A 21347-nucleotide genomic window follows, 5' to 3' on the forward strand; every position below is an offset into this window, starting at 1 on the left:
TAAGATTTTTATCTGTGCTTGGTAGCATTTCTGATTCACTTATCTAGGGCCAGAGTCTGTGTGGGCGTTGAGCTGATAGGATGTTAACTTGCCAGCTCCAATATTTGCCTCCAACAGGAAAAGCACACATACACAATATACGACGAGTATGAACGGGAACACACACAGTAGATAATACACCCAGCTACTGCGCAAAAAAATAAAAAATAAACAGATGAAACTGTGGTGATTGTAGGTGGGCTTGTTATGTAACAGGACTGCAGTCATTAAATTAAACAGCCAGGTGGCAAGAAAATGAGCTGGGCAACTATCAAGAGAGACAGGAAACCGGTCACCAGGAAGACTGGCAGATGGAAAACCAGAGACAGAAACAGTTGGGAGGAAAGGGAAACAAACACGGTGATAAATGAAAAATAAAGACAAGCAAAGACAGGCAGCAGAGGTTTGCACGGCAAGGATGAAAGATATATCAGCTTTGGTCACACAGATCGCTTCTCAGGGTTCAATAAAATTTACTGACAGTAAGAAATATCAAAAAGGTGACCAGATTCATCCACACAAATACACACATCTTCTTAATGTGGATGACTCACACCTTTACTGAGGTATAGTCAAACTTCTAGCGCCTACACTCCACGTTTCATCTTTGTCTTTTGTTTTTTTTTGTGCAGTTTCTTATTAATGACTTTTCTAGAGTTTTCTTTTACATCAGACTATCTCAAGGAAAATCTCCTCTGACTCACTCCTTAACCCTGCACCATTTTACCTGATGCTCACACACGCAGACACAAAGCATGCCATCTATTCATTCATAGATTTCTCTTCTCAGCTGAGTGCTCTGTTCACACACTTCAGAGTATTTAAAATGGTGTCCATTTCCAGGCTAAAAGTATCTGCCTGTTAGGCAGACTGAACAGATTTTTGACTCTTTTTTTTTTTTGCGCTATAAGTATCCAGTTGGATCTATGTCTTGAGTTATTAAGCTGTTTTAGGATAATTTCTTTTTTGAGTTTGTGTACCATCTTCCATCTGTGTCTCCTTACTTCACAGATGGAAGACCCCCAGTTCGAGACCAGAAAGAAGCACAAACCCAGCCTCAGGGGGTAAGAAGCTAGTGTGCTCCCAGTGCTGGTTCCTAGCTCCGATAAATGGAAGGGCTGCATTAAGAGGGGCGTCTGGCATAAAATCTGTACCAAACCAAATATGTGGAATCGTCTGGTGTGACGACCCCTTGGGAAAAGGCAGAAAGTACCTTCTACTTTAATACCTGAGAGAGTTAATCTATGCTGTAAATGCAAACCCCTCTGAAATCCAATGCCGTAAACTGACTAAAGCTCGCACTGTGACTGTTGAATTCAGCACCATCAATTCCTCCTGAGCTTTTCCGGCTATTTCTTCGGCTTCCATTTTTCAAACCGATCGGAAGATAATGGATCAGCTCAAAGAGAGAAACTCCAAACTGCCAACTGTAACATTAGATTGCTTCATTTGGTGTGATGGTTTTATCTGGTTTAAAATAAAAGTCAACACGTAATTAGGTTAGTTTTAACAAGATAAGAGTGAAGAAGAGGTCTCTATACACACCTTCAAAAATGACAACTGATGGCAGTAGATTTCTCTGCTCAACAAAAAAGTAAATAAAGTAAATATATGCAGTATATATAAGAAATTCAACATTATTACTGTTTCATCGCAAAAAGGATGGGAGCTTCTCTGACTCATTCTTCTGTAACCCATCACACTCTTTCCCAGGGCATCATGGGAGAGAAAAAAGCTTCTCCCCCCACTCACACACACACTCACAGAAATACACACAGGGGAATCCCTATTGGTGAAGATACTGACAGGTGACCAGTTTCCATGGCAGCAGCTTCCTTCCTACATACATACATTCATAGATTTTTTTCTCCACTCTCTGTCACATGAGAGAGAGAGCATGAATGACAATAAACAGTTGAATGAAGGAAGTGAATGAACAGATGAATGGCTGACAGAGAATGAGCCAGCTTGGGTTTCATTTTACCAGAGCAGGTAACAGACAGAGAGTCTTTATGCATCTCCTTTTGTATTCAGAAGGCTTTGTTTTTTACTTTCCCAGCAGACAGTCTGAGCAAGTACATGTAAAAGCGATGCAGTCAGACTTGTGTGCTCAGGCGCTGTTATCTATCTGCATTGGTTGCTATAGTAAAGACGTGGGCGTATGTATATAAAGTACTAACCAGCACTCTTTTCTGCTTTGCGGTCATAAAACAAGTTGTAGAACAGACTATTGATTTAATCTTGCTGTCATCTATTTTAAGAGTGCATTTCTATCCAGTAAAACTGTGTATTTTAGTCTGACCGCAGCAAATGTGGCCTAAACCCCCTCAGCTATTCTTAGAGTTGTCATTGAAACAGGAAGTTATTGTGTGGTACCTGCTGCAATTAGTAATCCATTATCTGTGCCTATGTTAATACAGTATAACTTTGTCATTTAGTCACGTCATCAACAGCTTCAGAACCTCTTCAGCTGTTCATACTTTCTGTATAAGCATAATACTGTGCTATAAAGACTGAACAATATGGTGCATTTCCAACAGGGTGAAGAACCCAACACAGAGATAGTTTTTACAAGGTGCTGAACTGAAAATATAATCGACAACACAGGTATTCACCCTGCCTGCGCAGCAAGCCATTTGGCCATTATATAATGAAGCTAAAGCATTTTGGGGATATGTAAATTGTGAATAGCATTATATTTGCCATATGTGCACCCATCAGGTATAACATTATGACCACCTGCTTCTAACCGTGTGTTGGTCCCACTCCCAAAAAAGCCCTGACCCATCAAAGCATGGACTCCACCAGACCCCTGAGAGTGTGCTTTGCTATCTGGCACCAAGATGTTAGCAACAGATCCTTTACAGTCCTGTAAGCTCCGAGGTGGGGCCTCTGTGGGTCAGATTTGTTTGTCCTGCACATCCCACAGATGCTCGATTGGACTCAGCTGGCGTTTGGGGTGGCTGAAGCTCGAGAGGTAGAGCAGTTCATCTACTAATTGGAAGTCCATTTAACTCAACTCATTTTACTCAAACTATTCCCGAATCATGTTTGCTTTGTGGCATGCCTCAAAGCAGGGTCCATTACTATAATTCTTTCATTTCAGATTTTATCGAGTGCCTTATAAATAACTATACGTATAAATGCACATGGAAGAAAATGCTCTATTATTTATTCTTTTATCTTTTTCTTTGTGTTTTTTTTAAACATCTTTTTGTGACGCATTTCCTCGATCCCTGATGTGTCACAGCACTAAAAGCTTCCTCCCACTTACTCTTTCTAATGCTGATTGTGTTTGAGTGTGCAAATGTGGCGTGTTTGTAAGTATGTATCAGTAAGGGAGTATAAACAGAACTGCCCGTTTGCTTCCTTCTTGCTTGATCTAAGAAATTTTCAGAATAACAAACAAAACAAAAAAATTCACCATTTTTTAAATTTTACCATTTTTTCCATTGGTCCACAAAGTCCTGTCCGTTCTTGAAGCTATTTTGTCAGTTTACAATTTTCTACTCTTTGGCTGTGTGTCGGTCACATTTATTTAATGTGCAGGTCAATCCAGCAACATCAAGAAAACCTATGTTTGAAAAAAAAAGCCCATGAAATTAACACCTCATTTGAGGCACAGCTCATATATTTTAAGTCTGTGGGAAAGCCTTGATTAATAATGTTTTTCCCTGAAAGACTGATACATTACCTTTTCAAGGCTGAAGTTCTAGGCATAATTGATTGCTTTTTCTAAAGACATTAATGACTAAATACTGCATGGTTTGCGACTTTCGGTGATGCTGGGAATGACTAGAAACCTTCGTTTTAACCCTCTTGCTTTTTCATGTTCTTGTACAATACTCCTCTTCATTGGTGGATACCAAAGACACTTTGGTCTATATCTGTAAAGAGCTGTTAACTCGATAATAGTGTTGTCAAAAAAGAAAGGAAAAGATACTAACTGGTCCTCAAAATTACTGTTGGATTATATACTCGTTTGCAACAGTACTGTTACCATTAGTGCTCTCCTCGTGCCCTCCAGTTGACACACAACTTCACACTGCACTGCTGTACTTTCACACTCTATGAGGAATTTTGAGAGGTCAGTAGCGCTCCCGTTTCATCAGCACTGAAGTATTAAACCGTTATCATAAATGTTTACCTGGCTGGCGCGTACATTAACATTTGCTGTTTAACTATTAGCAATTGACCAGTTACTACTTAGTTAGCAGTTACAACTAAATAAAAAAACGATAACATTAATGTTGGAGTAAGTAGCAAAACATTATCTAATTTCCCTGGCTGTAGTTTTAATAGACAGCATAAGTTTTACAGGATAACATAATTATTTGGGTTTGAAAAGAGTTATTTTTCTCTTAAAGGCAGTCAGCAGATTGAATGTGAGAAAAGTTCATCAGCAACTACACAGAAACAGTAGCAGTCTACTTTAACTGCTCTGTTTCATCAGCAACAAAAATATGGCACCAAGTCACCAGAAGCGCGGCACTACCTCGCTGCCCCTCGTCCTTTTGTGTTTATGTGTTGGGTTTTTTTTCACTACCATTTTACAATCTTTAAATATTTGTCATATCTACACTTTGCATTAGTGATGCAATTTTTTTGCACCATATCAGACAACTTAAAAAATCGTGTTGTCATTGATGTTATTGTTTGCATTGTTCTAATCTCTGTTTTGTAATGACTCTATTTTTCCCCATAGTATTGACAATGGTATCAAGTATTTCCAAGGTGTCGACATCGAGTTTGAAATTCTACTACCACGATGACACTCCTTGACAACTAGAAAATAAAATAAAAGAATGAGAGAAAAAGAGAAAAGATCCTCACCTTCCGCTCCATCTCTCTGGCAGGAAGGCATCAGGCTCCTGAAACACCTCCGGGTCGCGATGGACGGCATGGCTGATATAAATCACACCAAAATCTTTAGGAACATGAAACCCCATGAGCGTGGAGTCCTACACAAACATACAGAGAGACATATTCACATCACATTATTATCATATTATTAAATATCATGTGGGTAACAAACTTGGCTTTGAAATGCTTTCCTGGTCTTTTACTGAACGCTTGTGTTACTTTACACTGCATCTTACATGTGTACATACGCACCTGACCTGCAGTGAAAATGGCACAATTGTAAGAAAGAAACTTTTGACTCTTTCCCCCATAAAGACAACATTTGGCAAAAAGGGGAAAGGGTTAAAAACCCTTTTAAACCACAGTGAATAGGCCCCACTTTTAATTCTGAATAAAAACTCAATTTTAAACAAAATATCCCGGGCCCGGTTTTCCATTAAGCCCTGGTGAAAAGAGCCACCTTGGGGCAAAAAGACCAATTGTTGCCCTTTTAAATCACCTTTTTCACTACATCCATTAGCAGCCGCACTAATGGACTGCCGGAGAACATGATCACTGTTTCTCTTTCCTGTGCACACTCATTTTTCTCTCTGCCTCTCTCTGGTGGAGTGGAAAATCTTTTACAAATCTCTTTCATTCTCCCTCTTCTCGTTGAGAAATGCCTCAGCACTTGGTTTCATTCTTTCTCCCTCCTCCCCTTTCTCTCATTCACTCTTGCACACAGGTTGTAAAACACCACTGCATATCTTAGTTCCACCTGATGGGAGGATCCACTTTTTTCCACCTGATTGTGAATACTAATGACCACTCATTCTCCTACACACTTCCCTGCACACATAAACATCTCATCAGTCCTTTCAGAGCAGGCACAGCACTTGCCTCTTGCATTTTCTGGTAGGGCATCAGCTATGACACTGGCAATATGTCATTATTAACATCCAGTTGTCTTCAAAGTACTGCTTTTCAAACTTTAGCTGGAGTATCTTTAAGTATACAAATATTCTCACAGCTGCTCGAGTCACTGTAGATATTCTAGCGCCCAGTCCTGTAAGTCTTGCTCGTGCATTTGTGTTTATCTTATTTATATCTCTGTATAAACCACTGACGCTGGCAAGAATGGTGCACTGGTATGTTTCACAGGAGTGACAAAACTTTCCACTCCGCTTCAGAGCATCACCAGTTCACTTTACCCTCACTTGAAAACACTGGCACCCCCGTCCCCTCCCACACTCGCTTCCTTCCGGAGGGGAAGCGGAGGAAATTGATCACAGAGAGAGATCAATGTCTCTGATTGGACTGTTGCATAAGCCTGTTTGCTGAAGTCACAGGGTTCAAAGACTGCCACGGAGGGAGGAGGCGGACACACTGTTGAATGCCCCATCCTTGGGGTAAAAGCAGTCAGTAGGCGGTAAGTCGAGACGACGTGGGCTTTGACTATCAGGCAGATGTCTGATCAGTGTACAGATTACATTTTACTAGACTTTTCTCAGCAAACACGCCTACAAAATATCAGTTTACATAATCACATGAGAACCAACGGACCATGCACAGCAAACAGAGGGAAAAGAAAAATAATAATACAATTAAACAAACTTTAAGATATTATAATAACTGACACGTGGAGTGGTTTACCTGTGCTAAACCTCACAGCTGTAGTTGTAAAAGCACAAAAATAAAGGTTTCAAGAGGACTTTCACTAGCACTGACTGCTACTGTGAGAGAACAGAAGAAGTCTCAAAACGACTGTAAAGTTGAATTACCGCATTTGAAGATATACAATATTTATTTACTAAGTCCTTCTGCAGGACAGCATACACAGACAACGCTCTTAGAAAAGTCTTTCATCTACAGTCAGCTGTCGCCATCTAGAGGAAGGCAGAGCAAGACAAAACAACTAATGCTTACTACAAGTACTACTACAACTACTTCTACCTCAGGATTAAAATTATAAACACAAATACAAACCATAAAATATCTGAAAACACAGGTTTGCTGGGAGGTATTTCAATAGCAACCTGTTCACATGCTGCTAGATTTATTTCCTTTGAATTCAGCAAGTTCAAATTGTGCTGACTGGTGATGTCTGAGCAGGCTTTGGTTTCATGCAGGTGAAGAGTTCATGTGGACCAAAAACAGGAAAAGGATTTGCCAAAATGCAATCCACTGAAACTACTGGTCATCTGACAATGACTAGGCTTTTAAAAAAATGCAACAATCTGCAACAGTAAACAATCTGTCCCAAAGATTAGTCATTACCCTAAAGGCTAAGTCACCAGACTAACCAATAAGTTCCCAATTTAAGTCATTACTGCTGCAGGGTTGTATTTTTTCAGTTGTTACATATTCTCATGATGATGTTCACTTCCGCACTCATAAACTTTGGACCTCTGAATAGAACTAAATAGATTCTGCAAAAGGTTTTCTAACTGACCAGATGAGTGGTGGAAAAATCAGACGTGTTTGACATGGATACGAAATTAAAATCTTCATTCTCTTTCACTTTTAAGACATTACTCACGGTATAATTGTGCTAGATGAGGAGCACTGGCTCATTCACTGAAATTTACATAAAAACTACCTGATCAGCTATTCTGCGTCCACCAATGAAAGGAGGCCATAGCCTCTGCACCTCCAGCAGCACCCGGCACAGGTAATCAGGGTCTTCTGCTGCTTGACGACGGGCTTTCTCCTGAACATGGAGACAGAGACAATGAGCTGTATGTCACAGCACAAAGATTTTTACTGAAAACTGAAACATTTTACATATAGAGCCTACATGAATCTCAAGTCCTGCTGATGCTGACGTTTGAGTTATACTGGTAAGGCTCAAAATTAGAGGCGTGGGATGACAGCTTTGATTGCTTTAGTTTTTTGTGTCTTTAAAAAAAAAAAGTAATCAGGTAATGGCATGGTGGCATGGTGGATGTCCATCGTTTATTTTCTTTAAGTTTCCTTGAAGACGTTTCACCTCTTATCCGCGAAGCTTCTTCAGCTCTTCAGAATTGAAGAAGCTTCTCGGATGAGAGGTGAAACCTCTTCAAGGAAACTTAAAGAAGTCCAAACATTTTCTTTCCAAGCTCCTTAGACCACTGCATGTTGATGTGTACAAATGGCTAGCAAACATCGCAGCTAGCTGGCTAACCTTAGCTTCAGGTTTGTTTTTTTGTCCCTGTGTAAACTGCATTTTTGAGTATGTTGAGCATTTTTGAGTCCTTCTTGACAGTATGATTGGTGGACTCCATTTCTACCTTAACACTGGCTTGTTTTGATCACTGTTAGTATTTTATGAGGCACTAAGACAATCAGCTTAACGGGGATTTTATACTTCAGTGTTAAATCGACGCCGTAGGAACACTGTAACCAGAAACCCTTCTGAAACACTACACTGTAACGCACACTATATGCTATGCCTGACCTGACACACACCTCCCTGGAAAAGTAGCTAAATGTTGAGTCAATGCTATCTACAGCTTTTGTGACTGGCCTGTTTACTACCGTGGACTCCTCCTGCACATTTATGGCTGCTTTTCCTGCAGTTGTTGAATAAACGTGAAAGAACAATAATCACTGCCTTTACAAAAAGATATAACAAGTTGGGTAACACCAATGTTCCCTCTTTTTACTGTAAACTCTTCTCCTGTATTTGTGTACCTGTCCATTCCCACCGAGTGCCAATGTGAAGGAGGTGAGCAGTGATGCCAGGGCTTTCGGGATCAGTGCTGAAATGAACAACAGGAGGTGCTGGGCTGCAGAACTTGAGTGAGGCAGCGGCAAAGAACCGAGAGAGCCAACAAAACTGGAGAGGGCCGCAGAGACAGAAAAGAAAGAGAAAGGATCCTTAATCAAGGGCCACTTATACAAATCAGAGCATCAGTATAGACCCAAGGCCTCCACTAGAGTCTGATTTCTGTTTGAAAGGAGAGATTTATACATCATTTAACTTCAGTCAAGTCAAGTTTATTTGCGTAGCATTATTCAGACACAAGAGGAACAGAAAGTGGAATACAAAACATATAAAACATATCTGTCTTGATATAAAACGTGCACAAACAATCCGGATAGAAATGTAACTATTTAATTGAGAAAAACTTGTTTTTGTGAAAGCAGCAGAGGCAGATGAACTGAGGTGTGTGCAGTCTCACCCCTCTTTGTCATTCTCCAGTTTATCTTTGATGATGTCCATCAGTTTGTTCCTGGCATCGAGGGCAATGGAGAAACCCGACGACCACATAGGAACCTTCACATTTACTGGAGCAGAGATCAGGCCTGCAGGGTGAGGGGGAGGAGGGCAGAAGGCGCAGAACAAAAGAGTCAGAAACACACAGATGAATGTGTGCGGTCCCAGAATGAAAGAGGAAGTTGGAGATGTTGCAATAGTCTATTGCACAAAACTTGAAGTTGCCAAAAAAAGACAAAAGAAAAAATTGTCATGTTTTAACATTACCAGAGGTGTTAAGATTGATCACTTCTTAGTGTTATATTTAAATAAAAATAAGTTGCAGAAAGAACATCAATGCAAAAGGCTGCAAAAAAATTAAAATAAAAAATTAGCACGAGGGTTTTGTGTGTGTGTGTGTGTGTGTGTGTGTGTGTGTGTGTGTGTGTGTGTGTGTGTGTGTGTGTGTGTGTGTGTGTGTGTGTGTGTGTATGATTTATCTGTATGGCCCTACCGTGCCAGTGCTGGGTGCACAGCTGACTGATTTCCTGGAAAAGTTCAGGTTGCTTCTCAGCTCGTACGTTCAGAAAAAGGCCCAACACCAGCTCTGTCCCCAGAGACTTAAAAACAGTGTATACACTCTCTGGCTGACCACTACACAGACACACACAAGTATACAATCGGAGACACATTGATGAGTTTATTCAATTAAATTATTCAATTCAACTTATTTATACAGCGCCAAAACACGATAACAGTTTCCTCAAAGTGCCTCTATATTGTAAGGTGGACCCTACAGTAATACAACAGAGAACTGAACGATCAGATGAGCCCTTATGAGCAAGTACCTTGGTGTCAGTGGGAAGGAAAAACTCCCATTTAACAGGAAGAAACCTCCAGCAGAACCAGGCTCAGGGAGAGACTGTAATTTAAGCAAGTGACTTCAAGAAATACTGATAGAAACACATCATAAAGCTGTATATGTATGTATGAAAATAATAAAAACCAACATCTGCAGGAATATTATAAACATTGAACGTTTATATTTTAGTGTCCTATCAACTACATTTAAAAAAAAAAACAAAACTTCTGTACTTTTTTCATATGGTGATATTCATCTTCACAGCTTTGGTTTCAAAGTTAGGTTGGGTGTGTTTGGACAAAATATTGTCATTGTGGTTGTGTGAATTACATCTGCGGTGGGTGGTGTACACTGTATCTGTACATCAGCACAGTGTGTCTGTAGTGAAACAATCAGGATGTGACTGAAATGCAGACCTTCAGCTTTACTTCAAGGCAGTTACTTGTTTAGTTATTGCAGACATTGTTACACACAGTCTCCCATTTTCAGAGGCTAAAATAATCGGATACACTAACATATTTTTTATTCCAAGGATTCTTCTTCCTTTCTTTTTCTTTCAGTGACTTGGCCTTGATAAACTCTTGAGTTGCTTTTGCAGTTGGCTTTGAGTAATTATCCATTTGTACTGTAAAGCGCTGTCTGATCAGTTCTGCATCATTGCTCTGTGCCCTTCACAATTCATCCTGCTCCTTCTATAAACATCATCAATAAACACGAGTGACCTGGTTACAGTGGCAGCCATTCACGCCCGTGCCACAACATCATCTCCACCATGTTGACGGTGATGTCTCCTTCAGATCAGGAGATGTTTCTCTCCTTCTCTATAATTTCCTCTTCCCTTCAAGTTAATCTGGATTTCATCTGTCCAAAGACTTTTTTCCCTAGAACTGTACAGGCTCTTTTAGTTTTCTGGCAAACTCTACTTTGATCTTCTTGTTCCTGAGTGTAACCAGTGGTTTGCACCTTATGGTGAACCCTCTGTATTTATATTCATGATGGCATCCCCTGATTGCACACATTAGACTGATACACCTATCTTCTACAGATTTCTTATTTCTTAAGTGATTTTTTTCTTAAACAAGGTAAGAATCTGTGATGCTACACCTGAGTTCTTTTTTAAGATCTCTTAGTGTAGCTGAGCTGTGTGATCCTTTTGATCACACAGCTCATGAAACTGCTTGTCAGTAATTTGTCTGATTAATTTTGAGCCTCTGAAATAAAGGACTACATACACAGTAAAAATACTTATGGACCTAACTTTACTCTTGCTTATCAAAGAGTATCACTTTTTACTTATTCGGACTGTGAAACAATACTTGTTGTAAATCTCATTGTATTTTTTGAGCTACATTAATACATATAAATATATCCGTGAAAAAGGTAAATATGTGTGGATATAACTGGTGTAAGTGTTACCTGACAGAGAGGTCCTTCAGACAGCGCTCACATACACTACACAGACACAAACAGACAAGCACAGACATATTTTAGTCTTAAGTAAAAGTACAACTGTTTTTTTGGAAAGAACTGTTGTTTCTCAAACAAACAGGGACTCAGCTCTTGCAAGAGAAACCTTTGACATGGATGGACACATTTCAATTGCTGCAGCAGTGAAAGGTTTGCAGTTGCGTCACATATATCTATGCAATTATTTCTGCCGCCACAACCCAAACTTCAGTCAGAGGCATCCCCCAGCTATCAAATACATGAATTACTGTTGTAACAATATTATGATTACCTTGCGATATAATCACTCCACGATCCCAAACAGCTTCCTGTAAACAGGCTGGTAAGTGACAGACGGAGAAGGCATGCCTCCTCACCTAAAATATACCAATGCAAGTCACTGTTTGCAAAGTTTTTTTGCTTGTATTTAAAGCATGTGGAGTAGGGAAGGGAAAATTGTTACTCAAATCGAATGTACTTTAAGTGTGGGCCATCTTGTATGTGTGTGAGTGTTTACCATTAGTAGTAACAATGGTGTCACCATACATGTTTGTCATCAAGTCAGTTGGATCCTTAAGAAACAAACTGGACTTCTCTGAAACACATCACATAACATCACTGCATACTCTTCAATCAAACGTCCACGTCACACTTTGCTTCATTTGTACTAAACACAACATGCATGGAAAATCTCTGCTTTTTCTCATGAGTGCATCTGTGATCTCATTCCTATTTTACAGCATAAGAAAAATATCATCACATCACGACGCATAAGTTGAATAAATCATGCCATGGGATATTTAAACTGTTTAAATGTGAGAGGCAGAAACGACTAAATTAAGGTTGGAGATATTTGTATTTAGGGGACTAAATTTGTTTACACAAATTCCTACCGCTAGCATGTGCTTTAAAATTTAAATTATAAAACTTTAATGTCCAGTAAGTCATGTATTAAAAAAAATCTAAATCACAAATAAATACAGTGTGTTAACATTAACGCTTTAAAAAAATCTATTTTCTCTCTCTCTCCCTCTCGGTATATTTTGGTCACTGAATAGGCCCTATCCTCATTTTAAGTGTGCAATATAATATGAGTAATTTATTAAAGTGCAAGTATTTAAATCATTTGTAAAAGTAAAAACAATTAAACTTCTATAATAATAATATTTTCCCCCAATACTATCCCGAGTCTCTCCCGAGGACTACTCGAGGAAATTTCTTTCCATATATCCCTTTGACTGTGGAAGCAAAGTTTAACTATGTGTCGTAAAAGAGAAAGTGTTCACTATACCACACAGCAGCTCTCTCGTCCCTTGCACGGAGCAGATAAAGGCTGTCGGTCTGTTCATTAGGCGGCAGAGAAACATTCTGCTCCGGTGTTTTTCGATCCTCTGCTGGCAGAAGCTCACCGGGTCCCGGTAGAACTCCAGGGACTTGTCCCCGAGCAGCGATACACCTGCATTTCCTGGTAGTTTAGACATTCAGAATCTGAGTGCAACGACGTTTATCTTCTGTTTGGCTTGTAAATGGCACTGTCAGAACACCAGGAACTCTCAACTTTTTAAAACCAGGTCCAGGTCCGGACTAATTCCTTATTTATCTGTGACTATCCACACGAGCGACCTTGCGAACTCTTGCTAGCTTAATGTTGTTTCTGTTTTCTCTGAGGTACCGTAAAGTGCCCACCTGCACCAGAGAGTGATGCGTTGAGGTGTTGCCCGTAATTTAGATTGACGTTGTAAAGACGGATTAGTCCAGGGATGTCAAACTCGTTTTACATCAGGGGCAGTCACCAAGTTCAGCTAACTGGTCAACATTAAATTTGGATCAGGTGTAGTGAAGAGGGAGGGTCACAGGGAGAACCTCTGTGTTCGCATTTTGAGAGTGTGGAGTAGTGGGATATATAAGCAGGCAAACCACTGACTAACATGGGCACAAGAACTTTTTATGGGATGAAAAAATGTAATGGGACAGTTAGGGTCATTCAAGTTCATTCAGTGAACTTGATGAGAGAAACGGTGAGCAATATCCACAGTAAGGAGACCAGGGATCAGTTAATGGTTGTGTGTGTCGTTAAGCAATAGTGTGTATGTAAATGATGACATGTGTGCAAGTTTGTGTGTGTGAGAGAGGGTAAAGGGAAATGTAAGGTACCAGGATGCAATGATGCACCAAAAATCAACTGACAAAAATGTGATATATAACCCTAACCCAGACACAACACAGAATCACTTTTTTCATTTGAATCTGAAAAACTTTAGGTAAAACTCAGTGCTGAGGTGTTTGATTAAACATTTTCATCAAACACCTCAGCACTGAGCTGCACAAGACTGTAAACTTTACTGCATTTTGTCATCCACTTTGAAAAACATATATCCAAGTATGTTTCGTATATTTGCTGCACTACTGTTTTTTTTTCCACGTCTGATTTTGTTTTGATTAAATATTCTCGTTCTTGCCCCCCTCCCCGCCCCGTGCCACCCGGTCAAAAAAGAAAAATCTTAGAAACGCCCCTTCCCGTCGGGTGTGAAAACAGGTTAACCTTCTTTCGTCACATCAGCTGCGTAAAAAGCCTGACTTTAGAAGCATGCATGTCCTACAGTGAAGGCTTTTGACCACTGCAAATGTGAAGTATCTTCTAATTATGTGGGATAGAGAGGTAAAATATGATGTCCACTCTCACATAAAGTGGGCCAGTTGGTCACCCGCAGCTGTACTATAGCATGCAGTTCCCCCCTTTGCCACGCGATGGCGGCAACGATCACCCCGCCTCTCTCTCTCTCTCTCTCTCTCTCTCTCTCTCTCTTGGTGGGACGGTCACTCGTCTGCAGCCCGTGCGTATCAGACTCGCCGGGCTCGCGGCAGCTTTCACACTTCTGTCATGTCAGTAGGAATATAAGGGGAATACACGCGCAGGGGGGAATATTTGACTGTGCGCAAGGGAGGCGTGGAGCCCGACACAGGTAAGAGCCTTACATGAACATTTTTTAAAAGTTTGGCAAAGAGAAACAGGGATACCGTGTGCTCACTGCAACTTCACACACACCTACTATCGAGAGCAAGCAAACACGACGAAATCAATAATAATAACAAAGAGAACAACGCAAATGTAAACTTTTTTTTCTTATTTTGATGTTCTTTTTTTTTTAGTTTCTTATCATCGTTATCACACTGACTGACATCTTGCAGGATTGCTTGACCAGCCAAGTAGCCTAATCCTGTCTCCAGCCTTAAAATTGATTTTAATTTGAATCTAAGCCTCTCTATAAGTACTTGACTCTTGTGTGAATACCACTGCTTATCATCAATTATAACTTTCCCACACATTTGTTTGCCAAAAAGAATGAACAACTTGTGCCTCCACAGCTGTTTGTTTTAGTTTTTTTTTTTTTTTTTTTTTTACATGAATTACATACCTTCAGCTGCTTTTTTTTTCTCTCGTATTTTTCCACTCATGCACCCAAAGGAGAGACTTACCTCATCAACTTGTATTTTCTTATCCGTACTGTCAAGCTGAGTGATTGGCACATTGTGGGAATAGACTATGTGAGTGACAAAGTAACCAATCCTGTCTCCATCATGAAAGAAGATGCATTTATGATTTCAGTAGCCTGTCTGTCACTCCTTGATTCATGCCTGATCACCATGCAGTGTCATGAATTATAATTTTTTTGCAGCTTATCACCTGCTTGTGAGCAAAAAAAAAGATGAGGCCACAGCTATTTTTTCCCATCTTGATTCTTTACCCATGCACATGCTCTAAGAATCTATTTGTTTTCTCAACTTGCTGTGTACTATTTTCTTGTGAATTAGCTTCTAACATTTAGTATGCCACCCTTCTTCTTCTTCTTCATTTTGCTGTAAGTTCATGCAGGGGAACTTCTTCTTCTTGGTCACCGCCGATCGCATGTTTTATGACCTAACATCTATTATTTGACTTAGAGGTGCGTCAGCTTTAGTGTATGGATGAGTAAACATGCACTCGATGTGCTTAATGAGGGGACATTGAAGCTTCAGTGCCTGTGTCAGGACACATGAAAAGGTCAAATGTTGTTCAGTTACTAAGGAACAGGGTGCTAATCAGTGACATTTCATCACAGAGGTGATGCACTAATTTCTCCTTTGCTGCTATATAACAACATGAGCCATGCACGCATATAGATCTACTTGAGGCTGGACTCAAATACACACACCATCTACTGAATGCACTTCAGCATGCCAAGCAGCTGCTGGAGGCTGTTCTTCACTTGATTAAGCTTTTAATTGACTGTAAACAATGTAATAGCGCTATACAGTAAAATGAGTGTTCTGATACACTGCGCTGGTTACACAAAGTGTGTGTCTGTGTGCCTTTGTTAACGAGAGTATTAAGAACAGGATTTTTTTTTTAAAGACATGAAAAGCTGACTTTCTAAAAGCCTCCCAGGCAGTAATTTAAAACAAAAGCAGATTATGTGCTTATGTAAATGACGAACATTCAGCCCAGTATCTACAGAAAATAGATCTGATGTGGTGTGAGGTGGTAGGAAGGTCTGGGTGGTGGAGGCAGGTCTAACTCTCATAAAGACCAGAGCCTACCTACTTTCACAGATGTGTGATCAGCAATAGTCATAACCATAACATAACCTAGTGGGCAGTTTGTGTAGAAATGTTGAAAGGAAGAGTTTTAAAAATGCTGACACTGAGTGTAATCAAATTTCTTGCTTGGTGACAAAATTATTTTGATTAACTACGTAAAACCTAACCAACAGCTACTGCTACTATAAAAGTTTTGTGAGGGTGTTTAATCATGTTTATGTGCCTTTTATTGTGGGAAAGTCTTTGTCAGCGGAGTATGTTGGATGCAGTTTAGTAAATCACTTTGTGACTTTTTATGAGGGCAGCAGGTTGTTTTTAATGTTGCACTGGATTTGCCAGGCGGGGTTTTGTTTGATGAACTCACTTGAGGTATTTCCCGATTTGAGTGAGGGGATGTGTTTGATAATGTGGGTCAGTATAAAGAGTCATAATGCTCCACACTTCCTGAAAGTAGGGGTGTCAGATACATCTTCACTGAGTCCACACTGGGAACTGATATTCATATCAAGGTGGCAAACATTGACGTGGTTTATTGTCATGCCTTTATTTATTGTAAAATGCCAAGATCCAGTAGATTGTACTGTAGAACCACCCTGAGTATAGTTTCTTAATAGTTTTCTGTGTGACTTCAGTCTCTTACATTGTGGGGGCCATTGCAACACCATGATTCTCCCATTTTTCAGCCATTCTGCTATAGAGTTGCTGTTGTGCTTGGGATCATTGCCCTGTTGCATGACTTGGTTTCAGCCAACCTTTAGCTCTCGGAGGGATGGCCTTACATTTGACTCTAGAATGTCGACATGGTCGACTGCAGTGACTGCAAGATGCTCAGATCCCGTGGCTGCTAAACAAGCCCAAATCAAATGTCAACTGACTTTGTTAATTGTTGTGTGGGGTTGGAAAAAGAGCTACCACTGACTGTACTTGAACTAGCATCTCAGTGAGTGCAAGTAGGGCTCCGAAGGTCGATCAAAGAACTTCTTTGAGAACTTTTCCAAACCCAAATAATGTTGACAGTTGGTATAAGGTATTTATGATAATGTAGTGTGCTTATGATAATGCAGCCTCCCTGGGAAAGTCTATGCCAGGGTGCTGGAAAGGAGAGTTCGTCCGCTAGTCGAACCTCGGATACAGGAGGAACAATGTGGTTTTCGTCCTGGTCGCGGAACACTGGACCAGCTCTTTATCCTCTCGAGGATACTTGAGGGTGCATGGGAGTTTGCCCAACCAGTCTACATGTGTTTTGTGGACTTGGAGAAGGCATTCGACCGAGTCCCTCGGGGTGTCCTGTGGGAGGTGTTGCGGGAGTATGGGGTGTCTGGCCCATTGCTACGGGCCATTCGATCCCTATACAACCATTGTAAGAGCTTGGTTCGCATTGCCGGCAATAAGTCGGACTCGTTCCCGGTGGGTGATGGGCTCCACCAGGGCTGCCCTTTGTCTCCGGTTCTGTTCATAATTTTTATGGACAGGATTTCTAGGCGCAGCCAAGTGGTGGAGGGCTTTCGCTTTGGTGGCCTCAGAATCTCATCTCTGATTTTTGCGGATGATGTGGTTCTGTTGGCTTCATCGGGTGAGGGCCTCCAGCTCGCACTGGAACGGTTCGCAGCCGAGTGTGAAGCAGCGGGAATGAGGATCAGCACCTCCAAATCTGAGGCCATGGTTCTCAGCCGGAAAAGGGTGGAGTGCCCACTCCGGGTCGGGGATGAGTTCCTGCCCCAAGTGGAGGAGTTCAAGTATCTCGGGGTCTTGTTCGCGAGTGATGGGAGAAGGGAGCCGGAGATCGACAGACGGATTGGGGCTGCAGCTGCAGTAATGCAGACGCTGCACCGGTCCGTCGTGGTGAAGAGGGAGCTGAGTGTAAAAGCGAAGCTCTCAATTTACCGGTCGATCTACGTCCCTACCCTCACCTATGGCCACGAGCTGTGGGTAGTGACCGAAAGAACGAGATCGCGGATACAAGCGGCGGAAATGAGCTTCCTCCGAAGGGTGGCTGGCCTCTCCCTTAGAGATAGGGTGAGAAGTTCGGCCATCCGGGAGGGGCTCAGAGTAGAGCCGCTGCTGCTCCACATCAAAAGGAGCCAGCTGAGGTGGTTCGGGCATCTGACAAGGATGCCCCCTGGGCGCCTCCTGGGTGAGGTGTTCCAGGCATGTCCCACCGGGAGGAGGCCCCGGGGCAGACCCAGGACACGCTGGAGAGATTATATCTCTCGGCTGGCCTGGGAACGCCTTGGTGTTCCCCCGGATAAGCTGGAGGAGGTGGCTGGGGAGAGGGAGGTCTGGGCCTCTTTGCTTAGGCTGCTGCCCCCGCGACCCTGGCCTCGGATAAAGCGGATGAAGATGGATGGATGGATGGATGGATGGATAGTGTGCTTGTTTTTCATCAGATATGATGCGGTGACATCCACTGTGGCAAGACATCTACACTTTGGTCTTGCCTTATCCAATTTATGTGGAGGCTGGAGCTGCATTTAGTCCCAGCTGCGTTTAGTCTTTTTCTAATGTTACCGTTTACTGTTGTACTGCTGACATGCTAACTGATTGTAGATTTTGAGATGTAGCTCTTGAATTGATCTCGTTTCTGTGAGCGTTGCACAGTCTGAACTTGGGGTGAATTTGCCGGACATCCACTTCTGGGAAGACTGCGCATTGTTTTAATACACACTTGAATGCTCCAGACTAGCAACCTCCCAAAGTTTTTGTTTTGATAGAGGTGCTCACATTTGCCGATGATCAGTTAATCAAGTGGATTTGATAATCAGTACCATGCTGCTTTCCACCCTCTTAATTCTTATGGAAGCAGTTATTGTATATGTACTTTCTCACAGGACTACATAAAGTCCTGTGAGGAACTTTCTTTTTCATCTGGGTGTACATTGTTTGCACACAGGATGCATCAGCCATTGTTTAATTCCACTCTCTCGTAATAAATGAACTTGACGTGGCTTCAAAAATAAGGACCACTAGAGCGTCATTGTCTGTTTTTAAGACTAAATACCCCCAATCCTGTATCCTTTGGTAGCATCTGGTATAGGAACATAAAGTAAATTTTAGAAATCAAAGCATTAATTTTAATTTACTATTATTAGACAACATATGGTACCAAAATTATAAATCATGGTAAAAAAAAATTCTAATTTTTTTTATATTAGAAGAAAACACACTCCTAAGGGAGGTGCAAATCCAGTGCTGGACAGCAGCCAGCAGACTGAAAGCTTTGACCAGATTACAGGTATGGGTGTCTTAAGGTGAATCGGGCAGATGAAACAGGATAGTGTTTAGAGACAGTGAGTGAACTAGAGTGACCTTCCAGCAGTCAAACAAGATTTTAATATTTTAAGGTCCCAGAAATAGTTAGTTTCCTGGCTCTCCCATCACCTGCTCTACTGTCCTTATTAGCCACTCTCTACAGACATGTAGGAAAAAGCCACCGCCTTCAGGCTAAATTTAGGCCATCTGTACAAATGCCAACTCATTAGCCTGATTCCCAGCATGGACCAGGACTCATTCATTATCAGTGTTACCTCACCCATATCCGTCTTTTGCATCTCAGTTTATTGACAAAGATAACTTATCGTAATATGTGCTATAGTAAACAGACTACTGTCAACACAGATATACTGTAAGTTCTTTGTTTTGGTGTACTGCTAATAAAAACTGGAAATGCTTTTACATTTTTACAGCCAGTAAACATAAGTCATTTGATTTTGCTTATTGTTGTCTGTTTTGAAAAACAGCTTCCACTGGCTACGCTTGAACTAACATCAGCATAGTAAGTAGCATAGTAATACTGGTCTCTCCGTATTACTTAACATGTTATATATGGTGATAAATCAATAAATAATGGTGACTTATTAGACATGCGTGTGAATGACACTGCTGACAGCTGATTAGTGTTCTGAAGATTGCCTGAAAGTACCCTGCGCTAAGTAAACGACTGAGCTACATCCCTGGTCACTGATGTTCGCTTGTCACGCTCCAGTGACAACCGAACATGGTCATCATTTCCAAATTTGACTGTTATCAGATACTAATCTAGGTGAGGGAGCTTCTAAAGCAGATAATAATCTGCTGTGCAAAAGTGAAACCTGAGCGTGAGCCTCGTGTTTGGTGCAACAAGAATTAAATGTCAGATTTGTGATTAAAATGCCCAGTAAAAGAATCCTGTGACTACAAAACAGGGTAGAGTTTCATTACTGGAAAAATGTATTTTTTTATTTTAAGATAAGAGATAAGATAAACCTTTATTAGTCCCACCCGTGCTAAATTTTTTGGTCACGGCACAAAGTTAAGAGCAGTGAAAATTAAGAAAAAAAGAAAAAACAATAGAATAGAATAAGATACGATAAGATAAGATAGAATAACATACTATACAAAATAGAATAAAATATTATATACAATAGATACAAATAGAATAAAATACTTTGTTATATTGGGAAAATTGCACTTGGTACTATTGCACATCAGGGAGACAGGGCAAAAGTGTGTGTGTCTGTGTGTGTGTTTCCAAGAAAAATTGAATGAGACTTTTTATTCTGTAGAGAGATGCAAAGTTACTCGGAAACAGCTTGTCACATGCTTCTATTCTTGGTGATATATACAGTTGATGGTATCGGTTTTTCAGTTAAATATTATTGCAGTAAAATTTCATGAAAGAAGAACTTCAAATGGACCATCAGATAGGAGTTCAGCTTCAATAAATGGACCTTTGTTAAAAAGAAGGCCATGCAAAGCAAAGTGAAACATTAAACATCCTTGAATTAATGTCATTCAGCATGACTTTTAAATAGTTGTTTCCTTTATCACTTCTAATTTTAATTTGGTCTAATTTTTTGATAAGAAGATGATTTTCTTGGTATTGTTATTCCTTTTATTGCATAATAGTTTCCTTGAGTGTCTTGTAAGTGTGAAGTCGACACTAGCGCTCTGAGAAAAACTAAGGCCCAAAGTAGGTGATAGCACTTGGTTGATGTTTGATTTCCATAGCCTGCCTGCCTTTTCCACACAGCCTCTGTGCATGCATGCTTATATGCTGCACATTGTACTGTATTATTTACTCATTGTCCATTCTTCCCCTTTTCATTTCTGAGCTTGCATGCTGATTGTGACGAGCACGCTCGATTACTCGCTCACAACCCATTACCCACATAGCTTTATCCACAATACACACTCCATGTGCTTAGACTTGCAGCTTGTTCCAGTCATGCATGTAGCACACTAGTGTGTGATTTAGGGGATCGCTGTGAGGACAGGGTTTGAATATTAGAATATTACTAGAATATCAGAATCACATATAGATGTTAATTTGAGTGTTGTAATTGTGCTCCACAGATGATCAAAGAGTTTTTATTCTTTATAGTATACCTCTGAAATCAAAGAGAGGAACTATGTGCTCTCAAATGA

The 21347-nt window shown here is 40.7% G+C and overlaps 2 protein-coding genes across 2 annotated transcripts in view; one reads left to right on the plus strand and one right to left on the minus strand.

The window, feature by feature from the left end:
* LOC120714217 (putative cytochrome P450 120) overlaps positions 1-13117 on the minus strand; it is a 28302-nt gene extending 15185 nt beyond the window's left edge. The window contains exons 1-9 of the mRNA XM_040000328.1: positions 12658-13117; positions 11884-11961; positions 11659-11743; positions 11337-11372; positions 9573-9712; positions 9045-9168; positions 8554-8698; positions 7481-7591; positions 4873-5000 (exon numbers count right to left, since the gene is read on the minus strand). Of these exons, the coding sequence (XP_039856262.1) occupies positions 4873-5000; positions 7481-7591; positions 8554-8698; positions 9045-9168; positions 9573-9712; positions 11337-11372; positions 11659-11743; positions 11884-11961; positions 12658-12847 (1037 nt within the window). The 5' untranslated portion in view covers positions 12848-13117. The remainder of the gene's footprint in view (positions 1-4872; positions 5001-7480; positions 7592-8553; positions 8699-9044; positions 9169-9572; positions 9713-11336; positions 11373-11658; positions 11744-11883; positions 11962-12657) is intronic.
* Positions 13118-14190: 1073 nt separating this feature from the next.
* The window catches only part of si:dkey-247m21.3 (5-hydroxytryptamine receptor 4), a 59776-nt gene continuing 52619 nt past the window's right edge, over positions 14191-21347 (plus strand). The window contains exon 1 of the mRNA XM_040000395.1: positions 14191-14329. The gene's annotated coding sequence lies outside the window, so the exon portion shown is untranslated. The remainder of the gene's footprint in view (positions 14330-21347) is intronic.

Source organism: Simochromis diagramma, unplaced genomic scaffold (assembly GCF_900408965.1).
Source record: "Simochromis diagramma unplaced genomic scaffold, fSimDia1.1 OVJJ01000596.1, whole genome shotgun sequence".
NCBI lineage: Eukaryota > Metazoa > Chordata > Actinopteri > Cichliformes > Cichlidae > Simochromis > Simochromis diagramma.